Genomic DNA, 27,743 nt, shown 5'->3' on the forward strand with positions numbered 1-27,743 from the left:
GCTGAGGCAGGAGAATCTCCTGTTGCCCAGGCTAGAGTGCAATAGCGCGATCTTGGCTCACTGCAATTTCCACTTCCTGGGTTCAAGCGATTCTCCTGCCTCAGCCTCCCGAGTAGCTGGGATTACAGGTGCCTGCCACCACGCCCGGCTTATTTTGTATTTTTAGTAGAGACAGGGTTTCTCTATGTTGATCAGGCTGGTCTTGAACTCCCGACCTTAGGTGCTCCACCTGCCTTGACCTTCTGGTTCCATTTTCTTATAAGTGGCTTACTTGCCTATTATCCTTGTTTCCTGACACTGCCTGTTCTAGTCTATCAACCACACTAGAACACCATTGTCCTACAATGCCAGTTTCATTTTGTCATCTACTACTGGAAACTTTGCCATTTACTAATAGGAAAAATTCCATCATGGGCCTGGAATCCAAGGCTGAAACCTACTCTATTCTTTGCAGTTAGAGAGAGGGCCAAGAAAATGATCCTGAGGAAAGTCAGCTAGTCACCAGGATCTAGGTCCTCATTTTGGCAGGCACAGAAATCTGATTTTTTTCAGAGTATTCAGAGTTGATTAGGTCCCATTCATTGATTATTCGCTAATCAAATTCAGAAAAGACAGATACATAAGCCAGTGTTCCAGTTATTGCTCTTATTGTTTTATTATTTATTTATTTGTTTGTTTTTTGAGAGAGAGTCTTGCTGTGTTGCCAAGGCTGGATTGCAGTGGTGTGATCTCAGCTCACTGCAACCTCTGCCTCCCAGATTCAAGCGATTCTTGTGCCTCAGACTTCTTTGTAGCTGGATTTACAGGTGTGCACCATTGCGCCTGGCTAATTTTTGTATTTCTCTAGAGATAGAGTTTCACCATTTTGGCCAGACTGGTCTCGAACTCCTAGCCTTGGCCTCCCGAAGTGCTGGGGTTACAGGGATGAGCCACCACCCCCATCCGCCAGTTATTGCTCTTTAATGGGAAGTATGTCTGCATAGGTATTCACGTTGCTTTGTCAACACCTTCTTCATACTAGAAATTTGTATGTCGAGCTATATTTTTAATCACAAGATTGGCAAGTGTGGGACCAAAGCAGGAGAAGCAAAGCAGGGAATTGAATGATCTCTCTATGTAAGGAAGATCTAGACATGCAGATTCCCATTCTTTCACATCCCCACATCAAAGACCTGATGCTTCACTTCCTGCCCTCATCTTCAGAATAGGTTCTCTCTTTCATGCACTCTCAAAGCACTCTGTACTTCATCATATTTTTTATTATACTGATATCTTTGGAATTCTTTGGTTTTTTTTTTTGTTTTTTGTTTTTTGTTTCTTGAGACAGAGTCTTGCTGTGTTGCTCAGGCTGGAGTGCAGTGGCACGATCTCAGCTCACTGCAACCTCTGCCTCCCGGGTTCAAGTGATTTCTCTTGCCTCAGCTTCCTGAGTAGCTGGGAGTACAGGTGTGCACCACCACACCCAGCTAATTTTTGTATTTTTAGTAGAGACGAGGTTTCACCATATTGGCCAGGCTGGTCTCAAACTCCTGACCTTGTGATCCACGCACTTGAGCTTCCCAAAGTGCTGAAATTACAGGTGTGAGCCGCTGCGCCTGGCCTGGAATTCTTTGTTTAATGTCTGTCAGTCTTATCAATTTATTAATTCCATGAGGCTTGGGATTCTGTCTGTCTTGCTCAGTCTATATCTATAAGGTCCCTCAGTAAATATTTGATAGTGAATGAAAGTATGAATAGATGATCCAGCTCCATTGGTTTAGTCCATCCTCTCCCTGTACATCTCCCCTTTACAATTTTTTTTTTCAGCCTGGATGTGGTGGCTCATGCCTTTCGTCCCAGCACTTGGGGAGGCCAAGGTGGGTAGATTGCTTGAGTCCAGGAGTGTGAGACGAGCCTGGACAGCATGGTGAAACCCTGTCTCTACCAAAAAAAAAGGAGGAAAAAAAAAACAAAAATTAGGCAGGTGTGGTTGCACACCTGTAGTCCCAGCTATTCAGGAGGCTGAAGTGGGAGGATCTCTTCAGCCCAGGAGGTCGAGGCTACAGTGAGCTGAGATGGCGCCACTGTACTCTAGCCTGGGTGACAAAGGGAGACCGTGTCTCAAAAAAAATTTTTTTTCGTTACATTGCATCATCTGACATCATTGTTCATTGGTTTATAATGTATTTAATTACATTACAGTTATCTTTCATGTTATTCTTATATCCTGGTAACTTTATTTGGATTTGGGTTTTCTCAGCAGTTTAACCTGTTTACAATCTTTAATGTTTAGGCTATAGTTAGTTCTAAGTTTCATCTGTTGAGTGAGTAATTGGTTTTGACCAGTTTTTCCTTCAGAGTCTAAACACAGGGGTACCTTATCTGCTTATTTCCAAACAGGAAACTTTAGCTTTAGGGTCATATTTTTTAAATGGTGAGTCTAAAATCAGTTTACTAGAGGCCGGGCACCAGGGCTCACGCCTGTAATCCCAGCACTTTGGGAGGCCGAGGCGGGCAGATTACTTGATGTCAGGAGTTCGAGACCAACCTGGCCAAATGGTGAAGCTTCATCTCTAATAAAAATACAAAAATTAGCTGGGCGTGGTGGCACGCCTGTAACCCCAGCTACGCAGGAAGCTGAGGCAGGAGAATCACTTTGAACCTGGGAGGTGAAAGTTGTAGTGAGCGGAGATTGTGCCACTGCACTCCAGCCTGGGTGACAGAGTGAGTGAGACTGTATCTTAAAAACAATAAAGAAAAAATCAATTTAGTGGACCCCTCACCGAAAATTGGATAGAACACAAAATATCAGAACACAAAATACATACATTAAATGTAATAAATGAATTTATTTTAGTTTTTTATTGTTGTTATTGAGACAGAATCTTTCTCTGTTGCCCAGGATGGAGTGCAGTGGCACCATCTAGGCTTACTGCAACCTCCGCCTCCTAGGTTCAAGCAATTCTGGTGCTTAGCCTCCTGAGTACCTGAGATTACAGGTGTGTGCCACCACTTCTGGCTAATATTTTTGTATTTTTGGTAGAGACGGGTTTTTACCATGTTGGCCAGATTGATCTCGAACTCCTAGCCTCAGGTGATCTCCCCGCCTCGGCCTTCTAAAGTGCTGGGATTATAGGTGAGAGCCAGCCTGAGTTTTAGTATTTTATATAATACTTTTGTTTCAGTTTTGTATACGCATGTGTACTGGGTTGAAACGTGAAATATTTCTTACTATGGATTATGGTCAGAGTTTGAAAGCACTACTTCTGCCTCTTTAATCTTGCTACTGCTCTGTGAATTCTCTTTCACACCCTCACACCTGTCTCTGATCCTTTGCTCACACTTATTCTTGGCTATTGTTTGTTGCCCAGATTTTCCTCATCCTTCAAATGCTGCACAAGTGCAGCCATTCCTTAGCCAACTCTGACCATCAGTTTGATCTTTTGAAATTATTTTATTGTTTGTGCCAACAATCATATTCCTTTACTGGAATATTTCACTTATGTACGTTGTATCTCCCCAACTTGTGAGCTTTAAGACAAGGATTGTTTGTCTTATCCTCTTCGATACTTTACTGTTCATTTATGGAGCTTAAATTTTTTTATTTTTTGTTTTTTGAGATGGAGTCTCGCTCTGTCACCCAGGCTGGAGTGCAGTGGCACGATCTCGGCTCACTACAACCTCCGCCTCCTGGGTTCAAGCAAATCTCCTGCCTCAGCCTCCTGAGTAGCTGGGATTACAGGTGTGCGGCACCATGCCTGGCTAGTTTTTTTGTATATTTTAGTAGAGACAGAATTTTGCCATGTAGGCCAGGCTGGTCAGAACTCCTTACCTCAGGTGATCCTCTGGCCTCAGCTTACGAAAGTGCTGGTATTACAGGTGTGAGCCACCTCGCCTGGCCAGAGATCCACTTATTAATTAATTAATTAATTAATTAATTTTGAGATGGTGTCTCACTCTGTTGCCCAGGCTGGAATGCAGTGGTGCAATCTTGGCTCACTGCAACCTCCGCCTCCTGGATACAAGTGATTCTCCTGCCTCAATCTCCTGAGTAGCTGGGATTACAGGCACCCATCACCATGCCCAGCTAATTATTGTCTTTTTAGTAGAGATGGGGTTTCACCATATTGGCCAGGCTGGTCTCGAACTCCTGACCTCAGGTGATCCACCCACCTCGGCCTCCCAAAGTGCTAGGATTATAGGCTTGAGCCACTGTGCCTGACCTGAAGTCAGGATTTATTTTACAAGTCAGATGAAGTGATGTCTTTATATCAATGCTTGAGAATTTTAGTAAACTATGCTTTTATATTAGTGTCTCTTAATCAGTACATTGATATATAATTATCAGTCATTTATATCAGTCATCAATCATTATCAATATATCAATCATTTGTTATATTAATAAATGATTATTAATATAGTTAATGTAATGTACTAGTTATTTATAATATAATTGATAATTATATTAATTAAGATACCTTCCTAGATGAAGAAGTAGCTGTGAGTGTAACTAAAACGTGTAGATGGTAACCTCATATTATTTTTCAAGTGTATGTTTTCTTTGACGGTGGTTTCATTTATTTTTTTCTTTAAGCTGCTAGTCTATGGGGTCCTTACAAAGACATTTGGCATAAACTGGGAAATGCTTTTTGGAGAAGACAACCTGAAGCTGTTCACCTTCTTGATAAGATTTTAAAGAAACACAAACCTGACTTCATCTCATTGTTCAAAAATCCGGTAAGAAATTTTCTTTTTCAGTTTTTTTGGGTTTTTTTTTTTTTTTTTAAGATTGAGGAAGCAAGTAAACTCTTTTTTTTTTCTTCTTTTTTTTTTAATTTTCAAATTCTTTTCAGAAATTTATTTACTGTGACACAGTCTGGTGAAGTCCTGATGACATGTGCCCCTAAACACTTAAAAAAAAAAGACAGGGTCTAACTTTGTTGCCCAGGCTTGTCTTGGACTCCTGGTCTCAGTGATCCTCCTGCCTCAGCTTCCCAAAGTGCTGGGATTACAGATGTGAGCCACCATGCCAGCTGCAAAAACTATTTTTAAAACATTTTTTTAATTTTTAATTTTTGTGGGTACATAAAGGATGTATATAGTTAAGAGGTACATGAGATGTTTTGATACAGGCATGCAGTGTGAAATAATCACATTGTGGAGAATGGGGTATCATTCATCCCCTCAAGCATTTATCCTTTGTTTTCCAAACAATCCATTTATACTCTTAGTTATTTTAAAATGTGCAATTATTATGGAGAATAAAAAGATAGTCATTGCTCCTAAGAATGATAAGAAATACTTCTGTTTGTCATGTTACCAGGCTGAATTAGATCATGAATAAGCTTCTGTAGGTAACACTTTGGGACCTTGTCTCCAGTGTGCTATTTTCATAACAATTACAATTTTATCATTGTAGCCAAAAAATGTTCAACAGCATGAGAAGGTTCAGAAAGCCAGTACAGAGGGAGTCGCCATTCAGGGTCAACAGGGAACTCGACTTCTTCCTGAACAGCTCATTAAAGAAGCCTTTATTCTCAGTGACCTTTTTGATATTGGAGAATTGGCAGCTGTTGAGCTTCTTCTTGCTGGTAGGTTGACATTTAACTGAAACAGTGGTAAAATAATGCAAAATTATAAAATGACTTATAGTTTAAAATAGTTTATTGTTTAGATTCTATCATAGTTTTTAAGGATGCAGTTTGGTAAAACCATGTTCAAAATATTTCCTTTTTTAATCTTTCTTTCTTTCTTTATTTATTTAGAGATGGAGTCGCACTCTGTCGCCCAGGCTGGAATGCAGTGGCACAATACCAGCTCACTGCAACCTCCACTTCCCAGGTTCAAGTGATTCTCCTGTCTCAGCCTCCCGAGTAGCTGGGATTATAGGCACATGCCACCACCCCTGGCTAGCCTTTTTTAACTTTTGATTGAAAGGAAGGCTTCAGTTTAGTCATCAGAATTATTAAAGACATCTCAGAAATTTTATAGCACAAAGCACTTACTGTTGGTGAGTAGGCAGGTAAGGTCATTAATGATGAGAATTGTTAACGACGTCTCAGAAATTTTATAGCACAAAGCCCTTGCTGTCAGTGAGTAGGCAGGTAAGGTCACTGCTTTTTGGGAATTTCTTTTTGAGAGAGTAATTCAGATAATGTGTGAATAGGTGAAAAATAAGATGATTTCAATAATACAGAGTACTAGGAAAAAAATAAAGCAGTGGGATATAGAGAGGTGGAGGCTGACTAGGGCAACTCTAAGTAGGGTCTGTAGAGAAAGCCTCTCTAAGATGGGTTCATATGACTTGTGACCCAAATGATGAGAAGGTTCCAGCCACCCAGACTATTGGGTAAGGCTTTTCCAGGGAGAGCAAGCAGCCAGTGCTTGAGGTGGGAATAAAGGTGTGTTTAAGGATAAAAAGACCATTGGGGCTGGAGCATCATTAATGAGAGGGAAAGCAAAGGAAGATGCACATACAGCAGGAATCAGAGCATGTTTGATTTTGCATGCTATGAAAGGTATTTGGATTTTATGCTAATTGCAATGGAAAATTGTTGATGAGGCCTTTAAGCAGAGACATTACATAATTCGTTCTAACTCTGAAATTATTTCTCTGGTTGCTGTATAGAGAAAAGAGAGAAAAATTTCTGTATTATAAGTAGTTTGTTTTAATTATAACGGAGGAGCCATTTGAAGAAAATATGGGCATTTCAGTTGAACAAATTTTAATATGTCTAAAAATAATATATGGCTGCCCAAATCCTTTTTGACCTAAGACTGCATTGAAAGAAGTATGATATTGAGAATGAGGGGGATGTTCACTAGACATGCTTGAGTTTTGAGTTTAACTCAGAACTTCCATTTAACAAACATTTCTTCTATACCTACCATGTGCCAGGCATGGTGTTAATTATATCACTCCAGTGATATAAAGATGAATAGAATCTCAACTGATGTAAATAAGCTCATATTCTAATAATTGAGAATGATGTGGAAACAAATGATTTTGACACAATTAAGTACATTAATGCAGTTTTGTGCAAGATTTAGAGATGGTCCAGAGAGAAGGTATTAGATGGACCTTGATTATACAGAGAAGTCTTAACAACATCATGAAGTTTAAGGTAGATATTGCAAAATGAGTAAGCATACATCAGGTGGAATAGGTGGTTATTTGGGAGGATGAAGGGCATCCTGGCAGAAGAAATTGCCTGTGCAAGGTGATGAATTTGGGGAACAGAAAGGAGTAGAGTGGAGGAGTAATTGCAGTAAGGGGAAAAGAAAGCTATAGGAAATGAAACGGAAACTATAGGCAAAGTACTCTTAAAAAAAGTGAAACTTAGCCGGGGGTGGTGGCTCACGTCTGTAATCCCAGCACTTTGGGAGGCCAAGGCAGGTGGATCACAAGTTCAGGAGTTCAAGACCAGAGTGACCAACATGGCGAAACCCCATCTCTACTAAAAATAACAAAAAATAGCCGGGAGCGATGGCAAATACCTATAATCCTAACTACGCAGGAGGCTAAGGCAGGAGAATTGCTTGAACCTAGGCAGCAGAGGTTGCAGTGAGATCGCGCCACTGCACTCCGGCCTGGGTGACAGAGTGAAACTCCGTCTCAAAAAAAAAAGTAGAACTCATTCAAAGGAGAGCAGTTAAAATGGTGAATGAACTTGAATTATAAAAAGGTTATTTATTCGGAGAAGATTCTGAGGGAAGAAACTTAGAAATATTTGAAAGATTCCACATGAGATAGTAAAATGGGCATTGAATAAAATTAAATTCAGTGGACAACAGTGAGACCAAAAGATTCTCACCCAGTGTGTAGAAAATCACAGGTGAGTGTGAGAGTTAGAAATTGAGAGTATGGAAAATGGTGAATTCCATATTCCTGCTGGTGTTTAGGGATAAGTTGGATGGCCCTACAATATGTTGAGCAAGAAGTTAGACAGTAGATGGATGTTTGTAGTAGAGGACCCCACGGCCCCTTAAGCCCTGAGTGACTGATTCTTTGAACTGAACGTTGTTAAATTGATTTTTGTCTCTTCCTAAACACATATGTGTTTATTAATAATATTATTTCTCAACTTCCTTTTTTAGGAGAGCACCAACAGCCGCATTTTCCTGGCCTTACCAGAGGATTAGTAGCTGTTCTTTTGTACTGGGATGGAAAGCGATGCATTGCAAATTCCTTGAAAGCCTTGATACAGTCTAGACGGGGAAAGACATGGACCCTAGAACTCAGGTCTTTTTACTTCTTGGGGTTTCAGGGGTTAATTTGAAATTACTTGAAGAATGACAGTATTTCCCTTTGAGCAGTATGTAACAAGCTGAGTAGTATACTTTCTCATTCTGCCAAGAAAGATAAAACAATATAAATCTGTTTTATTGTGTTTATAAATAAAAAATAATTTGGACCCAGATGCAGTGGCCCTAATTATTTTTGGATTACAAAGTGCTGAGATTACAGATTACAGTCTACAGATTACAGATTACAAGGATCACTTAAGCTCAGGAGTTTTAGATCAGCCTGGGCAACATGATGAAATCTCATCTCTACAAAAAATAGAAAAATTAGCTGGGCATGGTGGCATGCACCTGCAGTTCCAGCTACTTGGAACACTGAGGTGGGAGAATGACCTGAGCCTGGGAGGTCAAGGCTGCAGTGAGCGGTGATCACGCCACTGCACTCCAGCCTGGGTGACAGAGCAAGGCTCTGTCTCAAAAAAAAGAGCGTTTGCTATATCTATTATTATGAAGACGCATGAGCAATATTGTTTAACATAGTTTATTGATTTCTTTTCATTACAGTCCAGAGCTGGCTTCCATGACAACACGCTTTACAGATGAGCTGATGGAGCAAGGATTGACTTACAAAGTTCTTACCCTGGTGTCACAGATTGATGTGAATAATGAGTTTGAGAAACTACAGCGCGAGAGAGGTTTGGGCAGTGAAAAACATCGCAAAGAGGCAAGGGTTCAATGAAATCAATTCATGAGTTGTCTGTCAAATCTCAGAGGCAGAAACATGACAATTAGAATATTCATGTTTTCAAGATGAATTATGTAGCCGACACCATGTGTGATTGCCAGTTGTCTTTTTTTTGCTTTTATTATTTTTCTTTGACCCAAAATTGTATATATGTATAGGGTACAGTGTGGTATTTTGATACATATGTATGATATGTAATAATCAAATGAACGTAATTAGCATATCCATCACCTCAAACATTTATTGTTTCTTTGTGTTGGGAACATTCAAAATTCACTGTACTACTGTTTGACAATACAGTATACAATAAATTATTGTTAATTATAGTCAGCTCATAATGTATATTAAAGTTTGTAGTCAGCTGTGTCCATAAAATTGACCTGCAGTTGTTTCAGCTTCTGTATAGTCATTTATGTGCCATTCTAGCTCTTTTTATGAAGTGAACAAGAAATTGGTCGTCCCAATTTCTAAAGGAACTTAAGAATAAGGAATAACAATAGGGTTTGTTCAGAATTCCAGAGGTGACATCTTAGGATCACTTGTGGATTTAGATAGGTTTTTTTTTTTTAAGCCTTTGTAAAAGGTAGTTTGTACTTTGGTTAATAAGACCAGGCTTCGCTGTAATTTATTTATGCTGATAGTCATATGTTTTTATTTCTAGGTTTCTGATCTCATTAAGGAGTGTAGGCAGTCTCTTGCAGAAAGCCTTTTTGCCTGGGCTTGCCAGTCACCTTTAGGCAAAGAAGACACTCTCCTCCTTATTGGACATTTGGAAAGAGTGACAGTTGAGGCCAATGGCTCACTGGACGCAGTGAATCTGGCTCTTCTTATGGCGCTTCTGTACTGTTTTGATACCCGTTTTATAGAGCAAAGCACAGAGGAACGAGATGGTATTGAGTTTTATACATTTTCCTACATTAAAGTCAGATTTAAAATGGTGGGGATAACATTTTAAAAGGATGATATTCTAGCTACTAAAATAGAATGCTCTGTTCCTGTGTGTGCAATCCGTTCATATTTGAATATTTATATATAAGATCACATTTAAAAAACGACTGCAGTCCTGTTAATTATTTCTGTTTTTTGGGGGAATTTGAAATGGAAAGTATTAAAGCATATGTTATACATGTTCATGATTGCACATGCCTAATTTACTTAATTGCTTGTTTCGTTACCATTTATTTACATTTTCAAACTTTTTATTAAAACATTCTGAGAGACAGTGACTGTCATTTCAGTAATGTTATCTTTGACCTGTGTTTTCTATGAAGTAAATAAAATTTTTATGATCTTTAGATAGCATGATTAATATTCAAGAATTTATGTGCAGAAAAAAATGAGTGTCTGTAACTTTTTTCTAGTTTATTTGTAGTACACTTATGAAAATAACTGAAGGCCGGGCATGGTGGCTCAAGCCTGTAATCCTAGCACTTTGGGAGGCCGAGACGGGCAGATCACAAGGTCAGGAGATCGAGACCATCCTGGCTAACACGGTGAAACCCCGTCTCTACTAAAAAAAAAAAAATACAAAAAACTAGCCAGGCGAGGTGGCGGGCGCCTGTAGTCCCAGCTACTCGGGAGGCTGAGGCAGGAGAATGGCGTGAACCCAGGAGGCGGAGCTTGCAGTGAGCTGAGATCCGGCCACCGCACTCCAGCCTGGGCAACAGAGCAAGACTCCGTCTCAAAAAAAAAAAAAGAAAATAACTGAAAATAGTGAAATTAAAATTTAGGATTATTGTCATTTTATTTTTTTTGTTTTTAGTATGTGTACAGTCAACAGTAGTGTACCTTTTGGTTTATAGAAATTAATTAGTCATTATTCTTCTGTGAGCATGCTAAAATTTTCTGACTTTCGGACATTATTCCTATGTATCAGAAGTGAGAATTTATCTGGTGTTTGGTAAAGTGGTCTATTTTTGTGTTTTCAGATATGATTCATCAACTTCCACTGTTGACAGAAAAACAGTACATTGCAACAGTTCACTCTCGTCTTCAGGACTCTCAGCTTTGGAAACTGCCTGGGCTCCAAGCCACTGTTAGACTTGCCTGGGCACTGGCATTGAGGGGAATATCCCAGCTACCTGATGTGACAGGTGAATTGATTGTAGGTAATTTTGTTATGAGAAACAGCATGTTAGCACTTAATGAAGTTTTTGGAAGGAGCCTTATCCTTGACGTACATAAGCACAAGCATAGGAAGATATCCAGAGTTGTATTAAATGAAACTTTTTAGTGTAGTAGTGAAATACAGACTTTTTTCTCCTTGTTTCTCAAAAATATTATATGAAATACTATTTCCCATTCTTGGAGCCAGTGACAATGCTCTTTTACCTTCAGGGTATGAGTTTAAAATTTGGAATGACAGTGTCACCTTAAATGTTTTTTTTTTTTTTTTTTTGAGATGGAGTTTTGCTCTTGTTGCCCAGGGTGGAGTTCAATGGCACAATCTCGGCTCACCGCAACCTCCACCTCCTGGGTTCAAGTGATTCTGCTGCCTCAGCCTCCCAAGTAGCTGGGATTACAGGCGTGCATCACCACACCGGCTAATTTTGTATTTTTAGTAGAAACGGGGTTTCTCCATGTTGGTCAGGCTGGTTTCGAACTCCCGACCTCATGTGATCTGCCTGCTTTGGCCTCCCAAAGTGCTGGGATTACAAGGCGTGAGCCACCCCGCCTGGCCTTAAATGTTTTTTAAAATTAAAATTTACTATTCCTTTTATTTTTATACATTTTCCTTCTTGATTTGTTCACAGACTAATTTTTCACATTGGGTCAAATTAAAAACAATTTTTTTTTTCCATACAATATATTAAAAAGGAGATATTTGGATCAGTCAAGAATAGATATGGAATCCCGACTTTCCTTTTTTGTGGCCCAGGCTGGAGTACAAGTGGCTCAATCCCGGCTCACTGCAACCTCCGCCTACTGAGTTCAAGTGATTCTCCTACCTCAGTTTCCTGAGTCACTGGAGACAGGCACATGCCACCACGCCCAGCCATTCTTATGTTTTTTTGGTAGAAACAGGGTTTCACTATGTTGACCAGACTGGTCTCGAACTCCTGAGCTCAGGTGATCTACCTGCTTTGGCCTCCTATAGTGTTGGATTTACAGGCATGAGCTACCGTGCGTGACCAGAATACTGACTTTTAACAACCTATTAACTCACTGTAGCATATATTATTCTGCTATTTACGTTTACATTATTTAATTGTCATATTAATAGGGGTTTATTCTAACAGAATGAGGACCGTACATGGAACTTGAAGCTCAAAGAATTGTCGTTGTCTGTATCTTTTTATGGTAAATCTGGAAAGGCTTTATTCAAGTTTACAGTTTATGTCAGTTTTCTAATCCTAAAGTATCAACAGATTCTAGTATCTTATCAATTATATAATTCCAGAACATTTTGTTTTCACTAGTGTCATGCTATTCCCAAGGTGTTTGCAGAAAGCTTTTTTTGTGTTAGGAGTCTTTCCTTGGCCACTTAATTTCTATCTATCAATTTATATATCTAAATGTTGATAGCTAATTAGACTTTTACATTCCTGTACAAATTCTGTTTCTCGCCTATGCATACCCTCTTCATTTATAAATCTTACTTCACTACTTTTCTGACATAAAGTTACCCTTTAACCTTTTAAGTGGCTATGTGATAGTTAATATCTTTTTCTAAATTTTATTTTGGAGAAGGAATCTCTGTTGCCCAGGCTGGAGTGCAGTGGCATGATCTCAGCTCACTGCAACCTCTGCCTCCCAGGTTCAAATAATTCTCCTGCCTCAGCCTCCCAAGTAGCTGGGACTATAGGCGCACACTGCCACGCCCAGCTAATATTTTGTATTTTAGTAGAGATGGGGTTTCACTGTGTTGCACAGGCTGGTCTCTAACTCCTGAGCTCAGGCAGTATTCCCGCCTTGCCTTCCAAAGTGCTGGAATTATAGGCACGAGCCACCATGCCCGGCTGTGATAGTTAATATCTTATATTAACTGTATAATATAGTTACACATAGATAGTTATAATATTATGTAATATAGTCACAATCTTATGCTATAATTTCCCATACCATTGCACTAGTTTTGAAAGGTTTAATAGAATATGCTATAGTTTGCTGCAGAATAATAGTAAAAATAGGTTAGGAATCATAGCCCAAGTTTCAAGTCCCAGATCTTTGGCTACTTAATCTCTTTGAGTTTATATGCTCATACCCTTTTATAAGCTTTAATAGTTAGGGGTGTTATAGTTAGAACTTTTAAGCTATAAAATTTTTTCTGTTAATTTGCATTTTAAAAATTGTTAGAAAAATTGAATAGCTTGTGTTATTTTGCAGAATGGTCACTTCTTGAAATAATCTGGACAAGTTTTAACTCAGATCTCCAATTTGAAAAATTGTTTTCTATTCTCTTCATAGATTTCTGAAACTTGTATCAAATGTGTTTATTTTATTATTTTATAAAAGGCATGAAGCCAGGTGCAGTGCCTCGTACCTCTAATCCCAGCATTTTGGGAGGCTGAGGTGGGAGGATTGCTTGAGCCCAGGAGTTCATGACAAACCTGGGCAATATGGTGAGACCTCATCTCTACAAAAAAATTAGAAATTAACCCAGCGTGGTGACATGCACTTGGCTGTAGTCCCAGCTACTCAGGAGGCTGAGGCGGGAGAATCCTCGAGCCCAGGAGGCAGACACTGCGGTGAGCTGAAATTGCTCCACTGCACTCCAGCCCGGGTTACAGAGTGAGATCACATCTCAAAAAAAATTTAAAAAACAAGCATCGGCTGGGTGTGGTGACTCATGCCTGTAATCCCAGCACTTTGGAGGCTGAGGCGGGCAGATCACTTGAGGTCAGGAGTTCAAGACCAGCCTGGCCAATGTGGTAAAACCCCGTATCTACTAAAAACACAAAAAATTAGCCAAGCATGGTGGCGTGTGCCTGTAATCCCAGCTACCTGGGAGATTGAGGCAGGAGAATTGCTTAAACCCAGGGGGGTGGAGGTTTCGGTGAGCTGAGATCGTACCACTGCACTTTAGCATGGGCAACAGAGTGAAACTCTGTTTCAAGAAAACCTAAAAACAAAAACCAAGCATCTCTGTAATTTCACTGAGCTTTACAGAATTTTAGCATAATGTTTTTAGGCATTGAAACTCAATTTATATTAATTCATTAATGATGCCTTATTACCTAAATGGTCTTCAAGAAGTAGTTTTTGGCCGGGTGTAGTGGCTCATACCTGTAATCTCAGTGCTTTGGGAGGCTGAGGTAGTCGAATCACTTGAGGTCAGGAGTTCAAGACCAGCCTGGCCAACAAGGCGAAACCTCATCTCTGCCAAAGATATAAAAATTAGTTGGATATGGTGGCACATGCTTGTAATCCTACCTTCTCAGGAGGCTGAGGCGGAAGGGTCGCCGAAACTGGGAGGCAAAAGTTGCAGTGAGCCAAGATCGCACCACTGCACTCCAGCCTAGGCAGCAGAGTAAGACTGTTTCAAAAAAATAAAGGACATAATCTTTGAGTTGACTCTTTTAATTCCAGTGTTTTTGAATTCAAGTAAAGGTTTGAAAGAATTTATTGTTATTAAAAATATTTAATAGTAATTTTAGTAATCGTTATTATTAGTCATACTAAAGAATTAAGAAAATATTTTACTCTTAAGGATTTTGTATAATATGGGTAGATATGCAGGTTTTTGTTTGTTGTTTGCGATAGGGTCTTACCCTGCTGCCCAGGCTGGAGTGCAGTGATGTGACCATGGCTCACTGGCCTCAACCGCCAGGGCTCACGTGATCCTTCCACTACAGCCTTCCAAGTAGGTGGGACCACAGCTAATTCTTTGAGTGTTTTGTAGAGATGAGGTCTCACTGTGTTGCCCAGGGTGGTCTTGAACTCCTGGGCTCAAGCAGTCCTCCTGTCTTGGCTTCCCAAAGTGTTGGGTACAGGCATGAGCCATCACACCTGGCTGATATGCAGCCTTTATTTCAAAATACAAAACAAAACATTAAAAAAACAGGCCAGGCGCCCTCGGTGGCTCACGCCTGTAATCCCAGCACTTTGGGATGCCGAGGCAGGCAGATCACAAGGTCAAGAGATTGAGACCATCCTGGCCAGCGTGGTAAAACTCTCTCTCTACTAAAAATAGAAAAAATTAGCCAGGCATGGTGGCGCGTGCCTGTAGTCCCAGCTACTCGGGAGGCTGAGGCAGGAGAATCACTTGAACCTGGGAGGCGGAGGTTGCAGCGAGTCGAGATCGCACCACTGCACTCCAGCCTCTGTGACAGAGCGAAACTCCTTCTAAAAAATAATAATAATAAATAAATAAATAACTACAAATCGTATATTTTCCTCTGTTTGAGACTGTCTTGGCTTTTATCTGTTCTGGCCCTTTTCAAAGCAATGAAAATGTACTTTCAGTAGCAGACTATGTATTTGGTCTGTATGACAGTCAAAACAGAATAAGCTGTGTAGTAGTCTTTTTCAAAGCCAGATTGCCACACAATTACCTAGCAATTTTATATTTAAAAAATTTTTTTTTTGAGACAGTCTCGCTTTGTCTCCCAGGCTGGAGTGCAGTGGCTGGATCTCGGCTCACTGCAAGCTCTGTCTCCCGGGTTTATGCCATTCTCCTGCCTCAGCCTCCCGAGTAGCTGGGACTACAGGCGCCCACCACCTCGCCCGGCTAGTTTTTTTGTATTTTTTAGTAGAGACAGGGTTTCACCATGTTAGCCAGGATGGTCTCGATCTCCTGACCTCGTGATCCGCCCGTCTCGGCCTCCCAAAGTGCTGGGATTACAGGCTTGAGCCACCGCGCCCGGCCTATATTTAAAATTTAAAAGCAGTAATCAGCAATATGTTTCTTGATGGACGGATACACTGTAACCTATGACATACTCTTAATAGAAAGTTGAATGTAAGTCAGAGTAAGTCACTCTAGATCAAGCCACTGCACCCAGCTGAGGAATTAGTTTCAAAGATATGATAATGGCCAGGCGCAGTGGCTCACGCCTGTAATCCCAGCAGTTTCGGAGGATCACTTGAGGTCAGGAGTTCAAGACCAGCCTAGTCAACATGGTGAAACCCTGTCTCTACTAAAAATACAAAAATTAGCCAGGCATGTTGGTGCATGCCTATAATCCCAGCTACTTGGGTGGCTGAGGCCTGAGAATTGCTTGAACTGGGAGGGAGAGGTTGCAGTGGGCTGAGATTGCACCACTACACTCCAGCCTACATGACAGAGTGAGACGCTGTCTCAAAAAATAAAATAAAATAAAGGTATGAAAATGGTGTTGTATGTATATAGTGAATTTTTACTTTTGCTTTCTTTCTTTTTTTTTTTTTTTTTTTTTTGAGGTGGAGTTTTGCTCTTGTTGCCTAGGCTGGGGTGCAATGATGGTGTGATTTCGGCTTATTGCAGCCTCTCCCTCCTGGGTTCAAGTAATTCTCCTGCCTCAGCCTCTGAGTAGCTGGGATTACAGGCATACGCCACCACGCCTGGCTAATTTTTTGTATTTTTAGTAGAGATGAGGTTTCTCTATGTTCATCAGGCTGGTCTTGAACTCCCGACCTCAGGTGATCCGCCCACCTCAGCCTCCCAAAGTGCTGGGATTACAGGCGTGAGCCACCCCGCCCAGCCTTGTTTCTTAAGTATATTTTTGAGTTGTACACTGCAAATACTTACTGGTAAAATGTTAAAATTTCTGGAATTTGCTTTAGTGAGATATGTGTGGGTAGAGAGGGGGAAGATATAGATGAGATAAGATTGTCCGTAAATTGATAGTATTGAAACAAGTGATGGGTATGTGGAGGTTTATTATACTTATTTTTAGATATGTGTTGGGTATTTTCCAAATAAAATATAAAAAAATTAGTTAGACAAGTTTATATTCAAGTTAAAATTTAGTTTTTAAATTTCAGCTACTTGGTTACCAAATTAGTATACTTACTTACCTATTCATGTTCAGGTTTTGGTCTTGGATTGAAGACTTTTCAGATGACCCATGAGATGTCACTGGGATTAAAGCTTTAACATCATTTTAATATGTGAATGTTTGGATAATAGCTCCCTGACTATATCAGTGTTGCATCACACATCTCTAAAATAATTTTCATTAGTTATGTTATTATTTTGAAGAGTATGTATTTTTCTAATACACATTCAGAGTATATTGTTATTTGGGGTTTATGAGTTCTTTAGGGTTTATGAGTCAATTACAGTTATATATAGTCTCATTTTGTGCATAGCACATGCTAGAAGGCTGGGAAGATGTCTGAACCATCAGCAGAGTATTATGAGATATAATTACAATCTGGGTTAATGACTTTTCCTCCATGTACTGTGTTTTAAAATCTATTTCTAGCTCTGGCAGAATTCACAGAGGCAGATGAAGCAATGGCAGAACTCGCAATTGCTGACAACGTTTTCCTGTTCCTCACGGAATCTGTAGTGTTATCAGAATACTTTTATCAGGAAGAATTTTATATTCGCAGAGTCCATAATCTCATCACAGATTTCCTTGCACTTATGCCAATGAAGGTAAGTGTAATAATGTAGGATAAGTAAATAGTAGAAGAATTTTATAAAATAATTTAAAACTGATTAACTAGCTTTATGTTTTGGAAACTAATAAAAATTTTTAATACAGACTAAAATTTGCCAGTAGTTGTATTACATCTTGTGAATCACTTTGTGACTCATGAAATAAGTCATGAGTCTCTACAAGGTATGAGAACATACCTTGTAGAATTTCAGTTGTACTAAATTTGTTGAGGTTTGTTTTATGGCTCAGAATATGGCCTATCTTGGTAAATGTTCTATGTACACCTTAAAGGAAGACATATTTTGCTGCTGTTCTATGGAAATACGTCCTCTTAACTGGGGATAAGTCAGTAGAAAGAAATAATTTGACACTGTGAATGGTTTATAAATGAGGAAGTAATTGATAAATGAGAATGCTTCTGTGGGTAGAAAATTACTAACCCCATGCTACCCTAAGGATTAGTGCCAAGATTGCTTTATTTAATACTTTTATACATGATTTGGAAGAGGCACAGTGGAAAATTTGCATTTTATAGATAATTGTTTAGATTTTTCTTTTTTGAGACGGAGTCTTGCTCTATTGCGCCCAGACTAGAGTGCAGTGGTGTGATCTTGGCTCACTGCAATCTCCGCCTCCTGAGTAAGTGATTCTCCTGCCACAGTCTCCCAAGTAGCTGGGTTTACAGGTGCCCGCCACCACACCCAGCTACTTTTTTGTATTTTTATTAGAGATGGGGTTTTACAGTATTGACCAGGCTGGTCTTGACCTCTCAACCTCAGGTGATTTGCCCAGCTCGGCCTCCCAAAATGCTGGGATTACAGGTGTGAGCCACCACACCTGGCCCGATTGTTTAGATTCTGAATTGCGGTTTATAAAAGGGCTTCAGCATGGATACAGGTAAAATAATAAGGCTACTTTTGAGTAGATGGCTTGAGCTGTAACTGTCATCTGAAAAGCAATTCTTAGAGCCATTTCAAACAGTTCCTTATAGTATATGGTCTGTGTGCTGTTTTGTGCCAAAGAAGCCATCAAATGTTGGTGGCAAGTAAATGAGGGAGAAAAACATCTTTTTTGTGTTTATATTATAAAACCACCTACTTCAAATGTGTATTTTTTAAAAGCACCCTAAAAGGTCTATACTTGTAATATATTGTGCAGTTTCAATACCATATCTCCTGAAAAGTATAAATTGATTATCATAAATTTGCCCTTAAGATTCTTGTATTCTTTTTATTTTTATAGGATCTGTAGTGATTTTTCTTTTTAATTCCTAAAATTGGTAATTTGTGTCTTCTCTCCCGGTTCTTAATTAACCCTACTGGGAGTTTATTGATCTTACTGATCTTTCCAGTGAATTAGCTTTTGGCTTCATTGATTTTCTTATCTTTTGCTTCACTGTTACTGATTTTTGCTCTGTTTATTATTCTCTTCCCTTTGCCTTGGTTTAATTTGCTCCTTTAATTTTGTTTTTTAAGATAGAAGTTTAGATTATTGATTTTAAATCTTTGTTTTTTCTAACATAAGCATTTAATAATGCTGTACATTTACCTCCAATCACTACTTTAGCTATGCCACACAAATTTTGATATGTTGTGGTTTATTTTTTTGTTCAGTTTAATATGATTTCTAATTTTCCTTGAGACTCCTTTGATTGATGGGTTATTTAGAAGTGTGTTGTTTAATTTCCAAATTGTTTGGAGACTTTTTCAGATCTCTGTCACAGATTTCTAGTTTAATTCCATTGTGCTCAGAGAACATACCTTGTAGAATTTCAGTTGTATTAAATTTGTTTAGGTTTGTTTTATGGCTCAGAATATGGCCTATCTTGGTAAATATTCTATGTACACCTGAAAGGAACACATATTTTGCTGCTGTTCGGTGGAATGTTGTATAAGTGTCAATTAAGTCAAGTTGGTTTGCTGTTTTTCAAGTTTTCCATATCCTTACTGATTTTCTGTGTACTTGTTCTATTGAATATTGAGAGAGGAGTGTTAGTATTTCCAACAATAATTGTGAATTTGTCTAGCTATGTTTGTTTTTTTTTTTTTTTTAACAGAATTTGTTTCTTATTTTTGTTGGCATTTAGTTCACATAAATGTTGTGAAGCAGTGACTCTCAGCTGAGGTATAATGTTCTTCAGAGTGTGTTTGGGAAATGAGTGGAGCCAGTTTTGCTTGTTATGATGACTCTGGTGTTGTTATTGATAGTTGGTAGATAGTTCCAGGGTTGCTAAATGTCCTGGAATATTCAAGATAATCCAACCCAGTGAAGACATATTGTGCCCATATGTCAGTAATGTCCCCATCGAGAAACACTACAGTTAAGTTCAACTTTTCTGTAGTGAAAAATGCATTGAAGTTTTAAGATACTATAAATTGTGGATAGTAATATTGCAAATAAGATTCCTGGCATGTTTCTTCATGTCACCTAAAGTGGAATAGATATTTAAACAATATATTTCTTGTATGTGATCACTTTAAGACAGTTGCCTGATTTCATTGCTATTAGCATGTACAATACATTTACATATTAAAACTCTATCTAATAAATTTAATAGGTGAAACAGCTGAGGAATCGGGCAGATGAAGATGCTCGAATGACTCACATGAGTGTGCCGATGAGTAATGAACCCCCCATTTCACTTAGAAGGGACCTGGAACACTTAATGCTATTGGTAAGCCATTCTATTAGAAAGCTTGTCCTCTTTCCCTCCTTTCATTATTTTTTCCCCTAACTTAGGAAAATTTCAGGTCTAATACTTTAAATGTCCTTTTTTATTGAAAGTAATTTTTGAGTCGTAGACATTTCCCTACAGTCTTTGCTTACTCTTTGCAGATTGGCGAACTATATAAAAAGAACCCTTTTCATCTGGAGCTTGCTCTAGAATACTGGTGTCCCACAGAGCCTCTTCAGACTCCGACTATCATGGGTTCTTATCTAGGGGTAGCTCATCAGCGGCCCCCTCAACGCCAGGTAAGACTAGGTTTTCCTCATTTATACTCTGGTACTGTGATAGAGAGTCTTGAAAACATGAAAGATGTTACATCCTGATTTTATTGCTGTTAACACAAATGATCACTAGTGTAACCTTTAGAGATTTACACTTTTTAAATTTTATGTATTTATTTATTTATTTTGAGACAGAGTGTCACTCTGTCACCTAGGCTGGAGTGCAGTGACGCAATCTCAGCTCACTTTAGCTTTGACCTCCCAGGTGGAAGTGATTCTCCTGCCTCAGTCCCTAGAGTAGTTGGGACTACAGGCATACACCACCACACCTGGCTAATTTTTGTATCTTTTGTAGAGATGGGGTTTCGCCGTGATACCCAGGCTGGTTTGTAACTCCTGAGCTCAAGTGATCCATCTGCCTCGGCCTCCCAAAGTGCTGGATTTATAGGCATGAGCTACTGTGCCCAGCCTACTTTTCTCTTTTATAAAAGAAAATTTGAAACTCTTAATATTTAAGTTCTGTTGATTTTGAAGTTTATGTAGTCAGTCCTTTATTGGATACTAGATATATGTTGAATTATTAGAGGCAGAAAGGCATCCAGTCTCTTTATTATTTATTTATTTTTAAAAGACAGAGTCTTGCTATGATGACCAGGCTGGTGTATAACTCCTGGCTTCAGTCAGCCCTCCCAAAGCAATGGGATTACAGGCATGAGCCACTGTGCTCCACTTGAATTTTATTAGTATTTTAGTTCTCCATAGGCATGACAATCTTTTCAAGTTTGGGGGGATAGGAGAGGTACAAGTATTAAAGGAGAAGTCTTAAACGTTTTAATTGATGGCCAAATGCCTATGAGTCTGTAGATAATATAGGCTAAAGTTCATTCTGTATTAACTTAAGTATGATATGCAGAGGCAAATAAAATGAATTGCTATGCAGTAGCTCACACCTGCAATCCCAGTGCTTTGGGAAGCTGAGGTGGGAGGATCGCTTGAAGCCAAAATTTGAGACCTGCCTGGGCAACATAATGAGACCCCATCTCTACAAAAAACACTAGCTCAGTGTGGTGTCATAAGCCTGTAGTCCTAGCTGCTCAGGTTGAGGCAAGAGCCCTGGGGTTTGAGGTTGCAGTGAGATATGGTTGCACTACTGCGCTCCAGCCTAGGCAACAGAGACCCTGTCTCTTTAAAAAAAAAAAAAAAAAAGGTGTTGGAGGGAGATTGCCATGTAAGTGTTCATTTTGGGAGATTTCTGTTCTAGAAGCTTTTATGCCACATATTTTTTATTTTTTTCTGGACTACAGATCAGATGCCTTTTTTTGTTTGTTTTGAGATGGAGTTTCGCTCTTTTTGTCCAGGCTGGAGTGCAATGACACAATCTTGGCTCACCGCAACCTCCTCTGCCTCCTGGATTCAAGCGATTCTCCTGCTTCAGCCTCCTGAGTAGCTGGGATTATAGGCATGCGCCACCATGCCAGGCTAATTTTGTATTTTTAGTAGAGATGGGGTTTCTCTATGTTGGTCAGGCTGGTCTCGAACTCCCTACCTTAGGTGATCCACCCGCCTCGGCCTCCCAAAGTACTGGGATTACAGGCATGAGCCACCGCGCCTGGCCCAGATGCCACTTTTTAAACTGTATTTTTTCACCGTTTTTCCCATTTAAAAAATATGTTTTGAGCTGGGCCCGGTGCTTCACACCTGTAATCCTTGAACTTTGGGAGGCCAAGGTAGGCAGATTGCTTGTGCTCAGGAGTTTTAGACTAGTCTGAGCAACATGGCGAAACCCTGTCTCTATAAAAAATATTCTAAAAATTAGCCAGGCGTTGTGGTGCGTGCCTATGGCCCCATCTGCACTGGAGGCTGAGGTGGGAGGATCATTTGGGCTGCAGTGAGCTGTGATTGTGCTACTACATTCCAGCCTGGATGACAAAGTAAGATCCCGTTTCAAAAGAAAAAGAATGTTTTGGAGAAGGATTTATTAAAAAATTTTTGAAATTTTTAAGAAAACTTGCTGTTACGAAAAATTTGAAATGTGGAAGAGGGGATTATTATAAGCAATGCCACATATTTTAATTTCACATCTTAAGTTACCATCTTGTGATGTTTGCTTCATCTACTATATTATTATTATTTTTTGTTTATTTATTTTTTTTGAGACGGAGTCCCACTTTGTCGCCCAGGCTGGAGTGCAGTGGCGCGATCTTGGCTCACTGCAACCTCTGCCTTCGGGTTCAAGTGATTCTCTTGCTTCAGCCTCCCAAGTAGCTGGGACTACAGGTGCATGCCACCATGCCCAGCTAATTTTTGTATTTTAAGTAGAGACGGGGTTTCACCATGATGGCCAGGATAGTCTTGATTTCTTGACCTCGTGATCTGCCCACCTCGGCCTCCCAAACTGCTTGGGATTACAGGCAGGAGCCAGTGCACCTGGCCAAACCATTGCTTAACCTAGCTGATTTAACAGTGATTTCCAGATATCAGTAGTATTTTCAGTTCTCAGTTCCAACTAGTGAGTTTGAGTAATATTGTTAGTTGTTGATAACAGGTTTAAGGTATAAGGAAGAAAAAAGGAAAAATTAGGAAGTAGACTTAAAGAACAGGAGTATGGGAACGTGGCATTGGTGAGACCACAGAAGAGAATATACTTAAGTTACCATCAAAAATGATTTCAAGTTCTTAGGTCTTCATACTAATTTGACTGGGATATAGGAACTCTGGATTTTAAGTGTACCTTTGAATTGCCAGTTGGTTTTGGATGAGTAAATGTCACGTGTCTTATATTTTAAAAATCTGAATGGTCTTATATTTTCTGACATTGAGGCGCTTTTTTTTAAATGTACTTTTATTTCATAAAGATATTATTTTATAATTGCATTAAATTGCTAATGGCAAGCTTAAACAATTTTTCATAAATAGAATATCAGTTAAATTTGTTGTGAGGGTTAAGTCAGAGCACTACTTTTAGTTTATATGTAGTCTTTATTAGCTAGTCCGTGTTGCCTTAAAGTTAAGCTATACATTATAGAAACCATTTGTTTCTCTCTTTTTCAGGTTGTCTTGTCAAAGTTTGTTAGGCAAATGGGTGACCTGTTGCCTCAAATTATTTATATTCCTTATTTGAAGATGCTCCAGGGATTGGCCAATGGGCCTCAGTGTGCCCACTACTGTTTCAGCCTACTCAAAGTCAATGGTAGTAGTCATGGTAAGGAATATGTGGATGTTGTTAAAGTTTGTTGTTATACTCTTAAGTTCAGTATCCCAGTACCTATTAAGAACATTGGTATTTGAACTAGGTTCTACCAGAGGTATAAATTATTTTCATAACAATAGGGTGAAAGAAGCACGCATACAGCTTTATGCATAGTGATGTTGTGATTATGGTCTCACAGATTGGAGAGTTTCGCCATTCTCCTTTATAAAATACAGTTCATTTTGACAAATCAGAATTAATGTATGAAAATTTTCCACAACACATCTGGTCCGCAAAGAAAGCATATGCCCTTGCCTTATAAGTTTGATTAATTTATCTTCGTATTTTTTTTTTTCTTAATTTAAGAAAAAATTTGTCTGTTGACCCTCTAGAATTTGTCTCTTGACCCTCTCCCAATTTTCTTATTTGATTATCAGACTGGTTTAGTTAGACCAAAAACACTGTAAAAGGGAAAAGAAATTAAGCGTCTGCTTTGTTAGGTAGATATTTTTATCTTTACATGTGAAGAAACAGGTTTAGAGAAGTTAAGGAATTTACCCAACATCACAGCTATTTGGGGAGCCATGATGGGAGCTGAAGTCGGCTTGGCTCCAAAGCCAGTGTTATGCCTACTTTGTCAAACCTGCCAGTCTTGTGTGCTGTGCTTTTGCTTCTGATGCCTGGTAGGCAATGGAGTAGTATAATTCACAAATTAAGACTGTAGTTACCTCTTTGGGAATTCAAGCTCAACATTTGCGAATTATTCTGTGGGAAAAAGCAGCCCTGTACAGTTAGTTACATGAGAGCACAGAGAACTCTCCTGGGTGTGAAGTAGGTAACTGACATCCAAAGTAAATTACCTTTCATTTACATGGGCGGTAGCCCCTTTCTTCAGTAAAAGTTAATCCTGAGGAAAAATTAATCCAGAGTTCTAGCTCACAGAGGGATTCTAACCCTCAGCACAGAGGGATTCTCACAGAGGGATTCTAACCCTCAGCACATTACTTAATCCAGGACAAAGATCACCTTTGTGCTAAGACAAAGGCAAACAAAGTTTATGGTTTTAGGCTGGGTGCAGTGGCTCATGCCTGTAATCCCAGCACTTTGGGAGGCCGAGGCAGGCAGATCGCTTGAGGTCAGGAGTTCGAGACCAGCCTGGCCAACATGGTGAAACCCTGTCTTTACCAAAAAGACAAAAATTAGCAGGGCGTTGTGGTGCACGCTTGTAATCTCAGCTACTTGGGAGGTTGAGATAGGAGAATTGCTTGAACCTGGGGAGTAGAGGTTGCAGTGAGCCGAGATTGCCCCATTGCACTCCAGCCTGGGTGACAGAGTGAGAACCTGTCTCAAAAAAGTTTATTGTTTTAAATTAATTTTCTCTCCATTTCCCAGCAAATGCTTAGATGTTTTTTAAAGAAAATTCTGTGCTGTTTTTCTTTACAGTTGAAAATATTCAGGGAGCAGGTGGCAGTCCTGTTTCCTGGGAACATTTCTTTCACTCCTTGATGCTTTACCACGAACACCTTCGGAAGGATCTTCCAAGTGCAGATAGCGTTCAGTACCGTCACCTTCCTTCCCGTGGCATCACCCAGAAGGAGCAAGACGGATTGATTGCTTTTTTGCAGCTCACATCTACCATCATTACTTGGGTAGGTAACTCATCCCCAGCATAATTTTATTTTTATTATAGCACAGTAGCATTTTAAGAGTCCCAAACATTTTCTTTTAATTTAAGAGTAATAAACTTAGCCTATATAGATAGACAGATATATAGCATTCTGCCCTTAAGTTTTTTGTTTTTTGATCTCTAGAGGGTGTAAGTTATGGTAGCCCTGCTCACTGGCATAATCTTAGTATAAAAATAATAGCCTGAGCCTGAAAGAAAATAGTCAGAAGGGCAAATTGGAACCAGTTGTTGGATGCATATGCTTCTAGGTTTCCAGCATAGGTGTAGAGGTATATGTGTGCATTTGTGTGTGTCTACATAAAGAATATTGTAATTAAAAGTTATTTGCTGAATTATTTTTCCTCTCCTTATGCCAAACCATTTTACCTGCCACTACCAAATTGGTCTTTGTAAAATACATTATTTTCATGACTGTATGTAATTTCCCAACTCGGAAATATCTTTTAGTTATGTCTGTTGTTCACTAGAATAGTCTGACATTCTCTCTGAAGGGTAGGAATAGGAACTTCTAAGTTTTTGGCTTTTCTAATAGTACTTAACATTATTAGGCATCAAAATGTCAGTTATTAACCATTTCTCACTGAATTAAAATGGAGATGGGAGGGGAGGATAGGGAAAGGTTAGTTAACATACAAAGTTACACACAGAGAAGAAGAAAGTTCTAGTGTTCTATGGCACTACAAGGTGAATATAACTGGCAGTAATTCATTGTATGTGTTCAAAAGCCAGAAGAGAGGATTTTGAATGTTCCCAACACAAAGAAATGAGAAATGTTAGATGATGGATATCCTAATTACCCTGATTTGATCATTACATATTGTATCATATATCAAAATATGACTCTGTACCCGTAAATATATATAGTTATTACATATCAACTAAAAATGAAAAAAAGTTATGATACTTGATACTGTATATCTCCATTTTTTTTTGAAAAAAGGACAAGATTTTTTTTCATTCATACTTTATATTACAGTATAATATATTGTTCCAGAAAGGATTTAAGATGCCTAGGTAAGATTTATCCAACCCTTGCAGACCATTTATCTCTGTTTGTATTATTTCTCATACTTGGAACTGCAAAAGTAATTCTACAAAGTCTATTTCTCCTCCAGTTTTTTACTTTGAATGAATGAGTGATCTGATTTGATGTGTTGGTAGACTTCAAACATAAATGATAGGCTTATTTTTGTTTTAGTATATATTAAACCTATGAGGACTCAGTATAAATGATAGCAATTTAGATGATTGCTGGTCATTTTCTTAACTTTTAAAAATGGAAAGTCTTGTTCTTTTTGTGTCAATTCTTAGAGTGAAAATGCTCGCTTGGCACTCTGTGAACACCCTCAGTGGACCCCTGTTGTGGTGATTCTGGGACTCCTGCAATGCAGTATTCCCCCTGTCCTAAAAGCTGAGCTACTGAAGACACTCGCAGCTTTTGGAAAATCTCCTGAAATTGCTGCTTCCCTCTGGCAGTCATTGGAATACACGCAGGTAGGGCTCTGAAGTCCCATATTTATATTATCCCAATGTGGAAAGTTGGGCTTGATAATCCCGTAGAAGCAAGAGCATTCGATTGGAATTTATAGTACATCATGAACATCCCCACTAGAGTTACGGTTTAGGGACTGAGCATAGCAACAGAAACTAATAGACTTGGGTGTTTTTCTTAGTTTGGTTGATAACTTCACTAGGTTACCAGAGATTGGTTCTTCATGTACTGTACCTCTCTGAAGACCTTATTTTTCTTTTTTTTTTTTTTTTTTTTGAGGCGGAGTCTCGCTCTGTCGCCTGGACTGGAGTGCAGTGGCCGGATCTCAGCTCACTGCAAGCTCCGCCTCCCGGGTTTACGCCATTCTCCTGCCTCAGCCTCCGGAGTAGCTGGGACTACAGGCGCCCGCCACCTCGCCCGGCTAGTTTTTGTATTTTTAGTAGAGACGTGGTTTCACCGTGTTAGCCAGGATGGTCTCGATCTCCTGACCTCGTGATCCGCCCGTCTCGGCCTCCCAAAGTGCTGGGATTACAGGCTTGAGCCACCGCGCCCGGCTGAAGACCTTATTTTTCAATGTCTATAAGATATTACTAGATGGACAGAATTCCTCCACTCTGTCTTTAAACCAGGCTGATGTAAGCCCTCACAAGTCACCTGCGCTCATTAAATGTGGGGAATGTTTGTTTTTCTTATCTGCTCTTTCCTGCCCTATACCAGAAGAGTGAAGTATCTCTATATAGCTACATGGTCACTGGGGTTGTTTTTCCATTAAAGGGCAGGTGTAACTGTCAAGTTTGCACATAATTTTTTTTTTTTTTTAAGACAGGGTCTCGCTCTGTTGGCAAGGATGGAGTGAGTGCAGTTGTGTGATCTGAGCTCACTGCAGCCTCCACCTCCCGGATTCAAGTGGTTCTTGTGCCTCAGCCCCC

At 39.4% G+C, this 27,743-nt stretch overlaps 1 protein-coding gene across 1 annotated transcript in view; it reads left to right on the forward strand.

Annotated features, from left to right (window-relative positions):
• Nucleotides 1-27,743, forward strand: part of NUP205 (nucleoporin 205) — a 90,196-nt gene that overhangs the window by 8,025 nt on the left and 54,428 nt on the right. Inside the window, exons 2-13 of the mRNA XM_023190051.2 lie at nucleotides 4,574-4,716; nucleotides 5,399-5,570; nucleotides 8,077-8,221; nucleotides 8,788-8,947; nucleotides 9,630-9,858; nucleotides 10,897-11,061; nucleotides 17,317-17,492; nucleotides 20,054-20,170; nucleotides 20,332-20,469; nucleotides 23,497-23,647; nucleotides 25,079-25,284; nucleotides 26,634-26,816. Coding sequence (XP_023045819.2) covers nucleotides 4,574-4,716; nucleotides 5,399-5,570; nucleotides 8,077-8,221; nucleotides 8,788-8,947; nucleotides 9,630-9,858; nucleotides 10,897-11,061; nucleotides 17,317-17,492; nucleotides 20,054-20,170; nucleotides 20,332-20,469; nucleotides 23,497-23,647; nucleotides 25,079-25,284; nucleotides 26,634-26,816 — 1,985 coding nt within the window. The remainder of the gene's footprint in view (nucleotides 1-4,573; nucleotides 4,717-5,398; nucleotides 5,571-8,076; nucleotides 8,222-8,787; nucleotides 8,948-9,629; nucleotides 9,859-10,896; nucleotides 11,062-17,316; nucleotides 17,493-20,053; nucleotides 20,171-20,331; nucleotides 20,470-23,496; nucleotides 23,648-25,078; nucleotides 25,285-26,633; nucleotides 26,817-27,743) is intronic.

Source organism: Piliocolobus tephrosceles, chromosome 8, assembly GCF_002776525.5.
Source record: "Piliocolobus tephrosceles isolate RC106 chromosome 8, ASM277652v3, whole genome shotgun sequence".
In the NCBI taxonomy this organism is placed as follows: Eukaryota; Metazoa; Chordata; class Mammalia; order Primates; family Cercopithecidae; genus Piliocolobus; species Piliocolobus tephrosceles.